Genomic DNA, 12674 nt, shown 5'->3' on the forward strand with positions numbered 1-12674 from the left:
TCCCTCTGCAACTGGATCCTGGACTTCCTGACGGGCCGCCCCCAGGTGGTAAAGGTAGGTAACAACACATCTGCCACACTGATCCTCAACACAGGGGCCCCTCAGGGGTGTGTGCTCAGTCCCCTCCTATACTCCCTGTTCGCCCATGACTGCATGGCCAGGCACGACTCCAACACCATCATTAAGTTTGCCGACGACACAACAGTGGTAGGCCTGATCCCCGACAACGATGAGACAGCCTATAGGGAGGAGGTCAGAGACCTGGCCGTGTGGTGCCAGGATAACAACCTCTCCCTCAACGTGACCAAGACAAAGGAGATGATTGTGGACTACAGGAAAAAAAAGAGGACTGAGCACGCCCCCATTCTCATCGACGGGGCTGTAGTGGAACAGGTTGAAGCTTCAAGTTCCTTGGTGTCCATATCACCAACAAACTATTATGGTCCAAACACACCAATACAGTCATGAAGAGGGCACGACAAAGCCTATTCCCCCTCAGGAGACTGCACCATCGAGAGCATCCTGACTGGTTGCATCACCACCTGGTATGGCAACTGCTTGGCCCCCGACCGCAAGGCACTACAGAGGGTAGTGTGTACGAATACCTGTCTATTTGTGTACTGGCTCTATACCAGGCGGTGTCAGAGGAAGGCCCTCAAAATTGTCAAAGACTCCAGCCACCCTAGTCATAGACTGTTCTCTCTGTTACGGCATTGGCAAGCGGTACCGGAGTGCCAAGTCTAGGTCCAAAATACTTCTCAACAGCTTCTACCCCCAAGCCATAAGACTCCTGAACAGCTAATCATGGCTACCCGGACTATTTGCACTGCCCCCCACCAACACCCCCCACCCCATCTTTTTACGCTGCTGCTACTCTGTTAATTATTCATGCATAGTCACTTTAACTCTACCCACATGTACATATTACTTCAACTACCTCAACTAGCTGGTGCCCCCGCACATTGACTCTGCACCGGTACCCCCTGTATATATAGCCTCCCTACTGTTATTTTATTTTACTTCTGCTCTTTTTTTCTCAACACTTTTTTTGTTGTTGTTTTATTTCACTTTTTTTATTAAAAATAAATGCACTGTTGGTTAAGGGCTGTAAGTAGGCATTTCACTGTAATGTCTGCACCTGTTGTATTCCAATAAAATTTGATTTGATTTGACGTGTAAGGGGCCTCCAATTTTTTTAATGAACTGGATCTTTATATTTCCCACTTGTATCCTGTTTCAGTAGTAATGAAATTAGACCTTCTTCTTGAGTGTCTGATAATCCATCATTTACATAGGAGTGGTTAAAACATGCAAATAACGGTCCTCTGAGTATATCAAAAAAGGTTTGGTATACCTGTACTGGTGTGCCATCCAACCCTGGAGTTTTCCTGGACTTAAATTATTTAATTGCATCCAGAAGTTCCACCTCTGTAATTTAACCTTCACATTAGTCTTTCTGTATGGCTGTTAATTTTACGTTATCAATAAAATAAAATAAACTACAATTAGCTTCAGTTAGAGGAGATGGAGGCGACTGAAATGAAAACATATGCTTAAAGTACTTTGCTTCTTCCTTCAAAATATCATTTGGGGAATCATGGGTGACTCCGTCATTTGAAACCAGTTTCAGTAAATTATTTTTGGTAGCATTTCTATGTTGAAGATTTAAAAAGAATTTGGTGCAATTTTCCCCATATTCCATCCAGTTTGCTTTATTTTTATAATATGTTACACTTGATCTTTCTCGAATAAGTTTCTCCATTTCTTTTAGTTTTTCCTCTAATGTATTCTGAGCCTCTATGTTACAGTTTTTATTGCTATCTATCTGTTCTGTTAGACCTTCTATTTGCTTTGTTAGTATGGACTCTTTTGACCTAAATTGCTTTTGTTTTCGAGTACTGAATTGCATGGCCTCTAAAGGCACATTTAAAAGTGTCCCATACAATAAGGGGATTTACTGTACCTATGTTATGTCGGAAAAAATCAGTTATAAATTCCTCTGTCCTAGTTAAAAACAAGTTATCATCCAATAGGCTTTGATTACATTTCCAATATCCTCGCCCACGTGGAAATTCAGTAAGAGTAATGTATATGCCAATTATATGATGGTCCGGCCGCATTCTGTTCCCTATCAACACTTTTTAAACTTTTGGTGCCAACGAGAATGACATAAGAAAGAAGTCAAGACGACTAGCTGGATTCAGTCTCCGCCATGTATATCTCACTAGGTCAGGATATTTAGGCCTCTATATATCTACTAGTTCTAATGTATCCATGACATTCATGATTTCCTTAAGAGCATGAGGGTGATAGTTTGTAGTGTGATTTCTTTTACGGTCCATTGAGCTATTTAAAACAGTATTATAATCACCATAATAATAGAGTCTTGTATTGCTTGCAGGGTTGATAATTTATTATATATATTGTCAAAGTGTGGATCATCCTTATTTGCTCCGTAAAGGTTAATGAGCCATATCTGTTTATGGTCCAATAACATATTTAAAATAATCTGTCTACCTTGCTGATCTGTTTGGACAGTTTGCACATTCGGATCGAAATTACTGTTAATTAATATCATCACCCCTTTTGAGTTTCTTTGCCCATGGGAGAAGTATATTTGCCCCCCCCAGGTCCTTTTTCCACACAACTTCATCTAGAATTGTTGAATGAGTTTCCTGTAAACAATATATATTATATTCCTTCTCTTTGAGTCATGTAAATATTGTTCTTCTTTTGTTATTATCTGCTAAGACATTACAATCAGCCCAGTTACCCATTTCCTAGGTCACCAACAGTAACTATCCAGCTATTCGCTGCACACCCCAACCTTGTTATTTGCATATCTTAGTCCTGTGACCTCTGAGCTGTATACGCTAATCATTTAATAGATCAACTCATAGTACAGTGGTATAACACATGTACCCCAGCCCCATTCACTTTTTTCCTACCTCAAACTTGTTGCCAGGATTTGAATGGGCAATAGACATCCATCCGGACCAATTACCTGTACTAGCCTTGTGTTTCCTTACACCCCATTACTCATATAAACCAGGTGTTAGGTTCAAAACTAACCGAGTAAAACTCACGGACGATTAGTAAAGCTCAACCAAGTTTATTCACCCACTGGGTCCCACAGCTGCATAAGACATGTTTCCACCAGCACAAGTATATATACCCCAATTTGGGTGAAGTATTCTCCCTTCCCTCTAAACATTACGTGTTTATTGCTAGGCAGGAAGTTAAGTGATGTGGGCAATAAACTGTTCCTTCTACCTTAATGTGACCTGGCCTGACCTCACTCCTCACTGATCCACAGCTATCCACCCTTATCAGTGACTGCAACCATGTGATTGCCTCCACCATACACTTTCCTCCTACAGATAACCATTAACTTCTGGTGTAGAACCAAGACCACGGCACTCCTCATTTCCATAGGATACTTGATAATTACCAATAACATGTTCTGTCAGTACTTACACGTCCTGCATTCCTCTCCCTCCCTCTGTGACATGATTAAGGATATTTCTAGTTTATAAGTCAGAAACCATCACAGGTAAATCCATGGGCATGCTCATATAAAACAGGTCTACCCCAGTGCCCAAGCCTCAACATTCATACAAACCAGGTCTACACCTGTACTTCAGCTCCAAATTACATACCTACAGAGTGTGCACATGTGCTTGAACCCAATTAGTCAACTAAGCCAGGTCTAAATATGTGCCGAAGCCTGAACACTCATAAACTGTAAACCAGGTCTGTATGGACTGTAAGGAAATAAAGATCTTGTTTCCTGGGGAACCCTGTACGATTCTCTTAGACAAAAGCGCATGTACGCACACATGCATGCACGCACGCACACACTCCCTCCCAAGCAACACACCCACACACAGAGCTCTGTCTGCGGTTAGGAGGGGCCCCATCACTTTGTCCACATGCTTGAGCGCACAGCTTGGGGAGGAGTGTCTGGTGCGCGAGACTAGGAGGCTGCATGCATACAAACATATGACCTCGGACAGACAGACAGGCAGGTAGGCAGAAAGACAAGCAGGCAAGCATGTAGGCAGACATAAAGGCAGACAGACAAACAAACAGACAGAGACATAAAGATGGACTGTAATGTGTGTACTCACATCCCTCCCTCCACCAGGACAGACTGGACCCGGCTGCAGCCTCCGGCCAGCTGCAGGTTGATCGAGCCGGCGGACAGAACCACCCTCTTTCCCCGCAGACCTGACCTCTCAAACAGGGTGACCGAGGGCAGAGAAAACTCCTATGAGGAGAGAGAGAGAGCGAGAGAGAGAGAGAGAGAGAGGAATACCAACGTTATTTTGAGTAAGTTTGAGGTTTTTAAGGTTATTATGTCCCCTGATAACCTCATGAAGAACAATCACTCTTTCCATGTCTGGTGACCTTTTTATTGTTTGAATGACTAAACATTTTCATACATTTAAATATCATGAGATACCGACCTTAAACATTCCACTAACTAAATCACCTCGACTCAACCTACTCAAACATCTCCCTAGCCAAGCAGCATATATCGAGATAGACTCTGCCACTATTCCTATTGGTTACCCTTTACACCAAACAATTGTCCAAAAACAATGACTTTTTGGGATTAATGAGTCATGTGATTTGTGGGACCAAAATGTATTGGATGAAATACTGGAAAAAGCAGTTTTTTCTTTCTGCCATTTATACATTACATTATTATTTGTGCCATGGAGGATTGACAGAATGTCTAAAATGGCCCCATATTCCAAGCAGTGCACCATAAAGGTAATAGGGTTCCATTTGGAACACAACCAGATAGATAATAGACACGGTACTCACAAAGCCAGTGGTCTGCATGGACAGGACAGAGGAGTTGGGCCCCACACACCCCATGGCCCTCAGATCAGGGTAGTCCCCCTCCTCTAACACATACTTCCTCTCAGTGAAGCGCTGGCCCTCGAACGCCAGCCAGCTGGAACACACACAAGCACACATGTGCACACACACACACAAACAGAAAGAGGAGACAATTTGTCAATCAGGTATTATTTTTCTCCATTACATCATCATAATGTTCCAACAGCAAATGTACAAAGTACTAGTATTTACTAAATGTAGATATACATTACTTTGGGCACAAGTCCCTTAATCTAGCAAATTATGTAGCTAATGGTAAAGGAAAGATACTATAAATGTTACTAAATGCATCTATGGAACAGTATTATGGAACAGTGTAGAACTTTGGAGGAATAACATGCTGTAAGTGCTGTACTCACCTGCCAGCCAGCACCCTGCAGGAACCCAGGGAGAACCCGTGTGGCAGGGCAGGAACACTGTCCTCTAGAACCTGGACAGAACCCTGGAACCCAGGCTCCGAGAACAACTGTATCTGAGATACACAACAGATACAAAGTCAGATTCTGTCAAATATGTGGCTTTCATGGAGTGGTTTCCAAAATGACAAAGACATGTAGGTTGGTTCTGTTGTTTTTAGTTGACTTACCTTAAAATTGGCTGATTTTCCCAGATTATCCTAAAAATAAACCACAAATGAGGGCATTATTAAGAGAACTGAGGAAATGATTTTACAGTTCTTGGATCAGCCTATTGGTCATAGATTACTTTGTTATTTTCACTGGGTGTCCCAAGTGGCACACTGTTCCCTATAAAGTGCACTACTCCCACTCCATAGATTACTTTGTAATTATCATTATCTCTTTGTCCATCATCCATACGGTATGGCCCATGTCAATCCTCCCACGTTGCCCCCCTTCCAAAAGGAGGTAACTGATTCGAGTATATTTCAATTGTATTTCAATTATTTTATAAAGTTAATCATTTAAATTTGCAATATTAATACTTTATAATATGAATAATGTATAATTATAATACACAGTACAAGTCAAAAGTTTGGACACACCTACTCATTCCAGGGTTTTTCTTTATTTTTACTATTTTCTACATTGTAGAATAATAGTGAAGACATCAAAACTACGAAATAACACATATGGAATCATGTAGTAATAAATAAAGTGTTAAACAAATCAAAATATATTTTAGATTTTAGATTCTTCAAAGTAGCCACCTTTTGCCTTGACAGCTTTGCACACTCTTGGCATTCTCTCAACCAGCTTCATGAGGAATGCTTTTCCAACAGTCTTGAAGGAGTTCCCACATATGCTGAGCCCTTGTTGGTTGCTTTTCCTTCACTCTGTGGTCCAACTCATCCCAAACCATCTCAATTGGGTTGAGGTCGAGTGATTGTGGAGGCCAGGTCATCTGATGCAGCACTCCATCACTCTCCTTCTTGGTCAAATAGCCCTTACACAGCCTGGAGGTGTGTTTTGGGTCATTGTCCTGTTGAAAAACTAATTATTTTCCCACTAAGGGCAAACCAGATGGGATGGCGTATCGCTGCAGAATGCTGTGGTAGCCATGCTGGTTAAGTGTGCCTTGAATTCTAAATAAATCACAGACAGTGTCACCAGCAAAGCACCCCCACACCATCATACCTTCTCCATGTTCACGGTGGGAACTACACATGCATAGATCATCCATTCACCTACTCTACATCTCACAAAGACATGGCGGTTGGAACCAAAAATCTCAAATTTGGACTCATCAGACCAAAGGACAGATTTCCACCAGTCTAATGTCCATTGATCGTGTTTCTTGGCCCAAGCAAGTCTCTCTTCTTATTGGTGTCCTTTATTAGTGGTTTCTTTGCAGCAATTCGACCATGAAGACCTGATTCACACAGTCTCCTCTGAACAGTTGATGTTGAGACGTGTCTGTGACTTGAACTCTGTGAAGCATTTATTTGGTCTGCAATCTGTGGTGCAGTTAACTCTAATGAACTTATCCTCTGCAGCAGAGGTAACTCTGGGTCTTCCTTTCCTGTGGCGGTCCACATGAGAGCCAGTTTCATCATAGCGACTGCACTTTAAAAGTTCTTGAAATTTTACGGATCGACTGACCTTCATGTCTTAAAGTAATGATGCACTGTCGTTTCTCTTTGCTTATTTGAGCTGTTCTTGCCATAATATGGACTTTTACCAAATAGGGCTATCTTCTGTATACCACCCCTACCTTGTCACAACACAACTGATTGGCTCAAACGCATTAAGAGGGAAAGACATTCCTCAAATTAACTTTTAACAAGGCACAACTGTTAATTAAAATGCATTCCAGGTAACTACCTCATGAAGCTGGTTGAAAGAATGCCAAGAGTTTGCAAAGCTGTCATCAAGGCAAAGGGTGGCTACTTTGAACAATCTAAAATATATTTTGATTTGTTTAACACTTTTTTGGTTACTACATGATTCTATATGTGTTATTTCATAGTTTTGATGTCTTCGCTATTATTCTACAATGTAGAAAATAGTAAAAATAAAGAAAAACCCTTGAATGAGTAGGTGTGTCCAAACTTCTTTACTGGTACTGTACATTATTTACCAGAATGACGGGCATGATGGAGCTGATTTTGGAGCTAAGGGCCCCCCAGTCCTCCGGGCTTCCGTAGAGGCCTTTCTCCAACACATACACCTTTCCAGAGAACCCTGCCTCCTCGAACACCACCCACCTAGGTGGGACACATGGGGGCCATATTCATTAGGGCACAACATATCAAAACATTTTGCAAGTTCAGTTAGTCCCTCGATGTTTCAGTCCGAGGGCCAACATTTTGGTGAACAATTGGCAGTGAGCAGTGAGCAAAATAACAATATAATTTCTAACAGAAGTTCCAAAGATTGCAACATGTGGTTGCATCGCATGCATCCACGAATCACACAGTTGACTAAATTCAAGTACGTTTTCCAAACTTCCCAGGCTTTCCAGAAATCCCGGTTGGAGGATTCCTGGAATCAGGACGGAATAAGCAGGAAATCCGGAATCCTCCAAGCAGGATCTCTGGAAATCCGGGGAATTTAGGGAAAGTTACCAGAATTTGGCAAACCTAAACACACACACCATTAGAGAAAAATTTCAGATTAAACTGTGCTGCACATTATGAGTTTTATTTTTATTTTTTACAGATCTGTGCTCTTTAGATGGATGTCACCCGAAGACACAATCTATGGCAACTGAATAGATAGCAAGACGTATCTAAGAAGTATCTAATTAATGTAATAAAACCAAGGTTAATATTTTACATTAACATTGACATTTCAGATCAAACATGTAGATAAGATTAGCTCTTACGTTCCCATGCACACTTTTAATTAATGTTGTCTTTGATTAAAGTATCTTTGATGGCTGTGTGTGTGTGTGTGTGTGTGTGTGTGTGTGTGTGTGTGTGTGTGTGTGTGTGTGTGTGTGTGTGTGTGTGTGTGTGTGTGTGTGTGTGTGTGCGTACAGGATAGAAAAGACCACAGCAGAAGCTGAGGAGAGTGAGAGAGAGTGTGAGAGCGTGAGAGAGCGAGAGCGAGATAAATAGTGTGTGTGTCTGTGTGTGCGTGCATGCCTGCATGTGTGTGTGTGTGTGTTGAAGACCACAGACAAGTCTCTATCTGCTGGGTTGAGTCAACAGGTTGAATCACAGAGTTTAGTTAGAACTTCACAAACGGAAGAAGCACGACAATGATGAGGTTGTACAGTACACTATAATAACAGGGTAACAGGGTTCACAACACATTAACATAACCAGAGATGTACCTCCAAAAGCAAGGCAAAGTGTTCCGCTGCACATACAATACACCACCATTTTGTGAGCTATACGGCAATGAATTCCAAGTACTGTAGATACATTTTATGTCTACTTTCTTCTACCAAAAACGAAATGTTCAGCATGTCAATAAAGTAATCAATAATATGATAATATCAAATTTGCAACAAAAAAAGGAAATACAAGGTATGATTTATGATTTGTCAATACAAGAAAACAGGCCTAGTCTGTAAACAAAACTTGGGATAGGTAAAATAAAGCCCAAACATGAATTTAGCCCAACTTGCCGCTGATAACTTCAAAACTCCACAAGTCATTCACAAGCATTTAACCTGGTTAGCCCTTTATCCCAAAACATTGAACCAGAAAGCTTAGTAAATCCTTGTATAAGACAACACTGTTACAGTTGTAATTGAAAGGATTATTATATTGTCATTCAGCTAACTCTGACCGCCTGTGACTTATTTCAGTACTCCTGCACCACCTTGTTCCCACGCTTATGCCCTCTGGCCATTGACACAGGGATGTGGGCTGGTTACATGACCAACTGACAGATAGACACAGGAAATTAGGTGTGGACTGAACTGAACATCTGAGGCGGTTTGGCGCCCTGTCTCAACGTGTTGAGGCGGGGAGTGGCAGCCAGCCTACAGTCAGCTCTACAACTACAATCATGTTTATTAGGGACAAAACGTACAAAAACGGAGTGAAACATGTAGGGACTACCTGAACTTGTCCAATGAGAAACGCTTGTTTTTGTTTCCTTTTTAAAACCCCTACTGAACTCAACCCTACTGAACTAGACCCTGAGCTGGAGAGAATGAACTTTATACTGTACATGAATGAACGCGTTAGACATATAGTGAGAAACAATTAGCTAGCACAGGCACATTTGTAATAGTGTTAAGGCTGTGGTCCTCTATATCTCAGCTGGTAGAGCACGGCGCGTGTAACGCCAGGGTAGTGGGTTCGATCCCCGGGACCACCCATACACAAAAATGTATGCACGCATGACTGTAAGTCGCTTTGGATAAAAGCGTCTGCTAAATGGCATATTATATTATATAAATATTATTATAGAGGGCTGCACATGCTGTAAGATAGTATGTGTCAATCTCTAGGCTCACTTATAACTTGCATATCTTTAAACTGAGACTGTGATATGACATTGCCACGAGCAGCGCAGCAGACGATGCACTCCCAGCGTATTCACAGAGTATCTGTGCATGTGCACGGGTGTGCTTCAATAGCTACAACCTGATATCTGCGGGACCAAAAAAGCAGAGAAGTTTACACTCGTGCTTCAACGCTCCTTTCCTTTCCTTTCTTAGTTGTTGCAAAAATCGTCCCAATATTGCTGTTTACTTCGCTGACTCTACCTTTAACTAGGTTCAAATATGCTTTCAGAAGCTACACTGTTTGGCTAGTCAGCTAACTTTTTCACAGCTAGCAGGAAACTAACTTCTTTTTATTAGAACACTAAGATTTCCGGTTTTGTCAGTCAGGTAGTACACATGCCACTATAGCACACCTACACAGGTAGGCAGGAAGTTAACTCACGGAAGTCAACTGTTCAGATGCAGTGATAATAATTAAACTTGCCTGACCTCTGACCCCTGACCTCAGCTACATAAGCTCACTGGAGTATTTAAATCAGGACAGTAAATGAGTGGGTTACAGTTTGTCTCATTACATTCAAACTGAATAGCAGAGCACCGTCCTGGCATTCTCTATTCAACTAACTGGTCATTTTCCTATTAAACAAAAAGACCTGGCAAGGGAGACTTAAAGCCACAATCTAATATTCCCTGCTGTTAAAAGGTCATTTCAATTAATGGTCATGGATCAATAGGTATTTTTGAATTTGAAAGTGGTTATATTTCCCCAGCCCTATCCCTAAACTTACCAAAGAAAGTGGCATGGTCAAGTTGTTGAAATTGAAGATTGCAGCTTTAACAGTGCACATCAGAGGTGGAAACAGAGAAAGAAAATGAGATATCAGACTTACACTCCGCCCATAACGTGGAGAGACTGCGTCTTCAGCCCGTAGCCAATCTCCTCCATATTGATGATAGGTTCTATGAGGTCGATGTTACCGCCCAACTCGCCAAAGTCTCTCTCGCTGAACATTTTGATGTGCGGGGACATGAAATCCTGTCATGGGAAAAAAATTATGAACAACAATATATGCCATTTAGCAGACGCTTTTATCCAAAGCAACTTATAGTCATGCTTGCATACATTTTACATATGGGTGGCCCCAGGAATCAAACCCACAACCCTGGCAGTGCAAGCGCCATGCTCTACCAACTGAGACACACAGGACCACAAGTCATTTGGCACACCCATAGAAGTAGAATTACTAGAACGTACAAAACCCCTCACCCCACAGCAATTTGAATGGTACCAGAGAGGAAGAGGCGAAGCGAGAGGTTTTACAATGTCCATGAAAATAAGCCCATGAAGTGAGGAATTGTTGTATGGAGATCAATGAGAGAGTGCTGAATTTGGTCAACAAAAAATTGAATTGCTAATTTGCTACATCAGGCTTATTTGATCAAATATACGTTTTGTAATGGTTAGGTTGTTACGAATGCACTGATATAAGTGGATGCACGTGGCATTTTGGCAACATTGAAAAAGATGACTTTACAGTGAGGGAAAAAAGTATTTGATCCCCTGCTGATTTTGTATGTTTGCCCACTGATAAAGACATGATCAGTGTATAATTTTAATGGTAGGTTTATTTGAACAGTGAGATACAGAATAACAACAAAGCAACCCAGAAAGACGCATGTCAAAAATGTTATGAATTGATTTGCATTTTAATGAGGGAAATAAGTATTTGACCCCTCTGCAAAACATGACTTACTTGACTTGGTGGCAAAACCCTTGTTGGCAATCACAGAGGTCAGACGTTTCTTGTAGTTGGCCACCAGGTTTGCACACATCTCAGGAGGGATTTTGTCCCACTCCTCTTTGCAGATCTTTTCCAAGTCATTAAGGTTTCGAGGCTGATGTTTGATGCGGTGAAGTTGTCCTGTCCCCTTAGCAGAAAAACACCCCCAAAGCATAATGTTTCCACCTCCATGTTTGACGGTGGGGATGGTGTTCTTGGGGTCATAGGCAGCATTCCTCCTCCTTCAAACACGGCGAGTTGAGTTGATGCCAAAGAGCTCAATTTTAGTCTCATCTGACCACAACACTTTCACCCAGTTCTCCTCTGAATCATTCAGATGTTCATTGGCAAACTTCAGACGGGCCTGTATATGTGCTTTCTTGAGCAGGGGGACCTTGCGGGCGCTGCAGGATTTCAGTCCTTCACGGCGTAGTGTTTTACCAATTGTTTTCTTGGTGACTATGGTCCCAGCTGCCTTGAGATCATTGACAAGATCCCCCCGTGTAGTTCTGGGCTGATTCCTCACCGTTCTCATGATCATTACAACTCCATGAGGTGAGATCTTGCGTTGAGCCCCAGGCCGAGGGAGATTGACAGTTATTTTGTGTTTCTTCCATTTGCGAATGGAACCAACTGTTGTCACCTTCTCACCAAGCTGCTTGGCAATGGTCTTGTAGCCCATTCCAGCCTTGTGTAGGTCTACAATCTTGTCCCTGACATCCTTGGAGAGCTCTTTGGTCTTGGCCATGGTGGAGAGTTTGGAATCTGATTGATTGATTGCTTCTGTGGACATGTGTCTTTTATACAGGTAACAAACTGAGATTAGGAGCACTCCCTTTAAGAGTGTGCTCCTAATCTCAGCTCGTTACCTGTATAAAAGACACCTGGGAGCCAGAAATCTTTCTGATTGAGAGGGGGTCAAATACTTATTTCCCTCATTAAAATGCAAATCAATTTATAACATTTTTGACATGCGTTTTTCTGGATTTTTTTGTTGTTATTCTGTCTCTCACTGTTCAAATAAACCTACCATTAAAATTATAGACTGATAATTTATTTGTCAGTGGGCAAACGTACAAAATCAGCAGGGGATCAAATACTTTTTTCCCTCACTGT

The 12674-nt window shown here is 41.7% G+C and overlaps 1 protein-coding gene across 2 annotated transcripts in view; it reads right to left on the bottom strand.

Annotated features, from left to right (window-relative positions):
• Nucleotides 1-12674, bottom strand: part of LOC121549118 (beta/gamma crystallin domain-containing protein 1) — a 49923-nt gene that overhangs the window by 13325 nt on the left and 23924 nt on the right. For both annotated transcript variants that reach the window (XM_041860973.1, XM_041860972.1), the window contains 6 exons: nucleotides 10668-10813; nucleotides 7450-7576; nucleotides 5498-5527; nucleotides 5271-5383; nucleotides 4834-4966; nucleotides 4131-4270 (listed from right to left, as the gene is read on the bottom strand). In XM_041860973.1, the coding sequence (XP_041716907.1) occupies nucleotides 4131-4270; nucleotides 4834-4966; nucleotides 5271-5383; nucleotides 5498-5527; nucleotides 7450-7576; nucleotides 10668-10813 (689 nt within the window). The remainder of the gene's footprint in view (nucleotides 1-4130; nucleotides 4271-4833; nucleotides 4967-5270; nucleotides 5384-5497; nucleotides 5528-7449; nucleotides 7577-10667; nucleotides 10814-12674) is intronic.

The sequence above is a fragment of the Coregonus clupeaformis genome, unplaced genomic scaffold, assembly GCF_020615455.1.
Source record: "Coregonus clupeaformis isolate EN_2021a unplaced genomic scaffold, ASM2061545v1 scaf0104, whole genome shotgun sequence".
Classification (NCBI taxonomy): domain Eukaryota; kingdom Metazoa; phylum Chordata; class Actinopteri; order Salmoniformes; family Salmonidae; genus Coregonus; species Coregonus clupeaformis.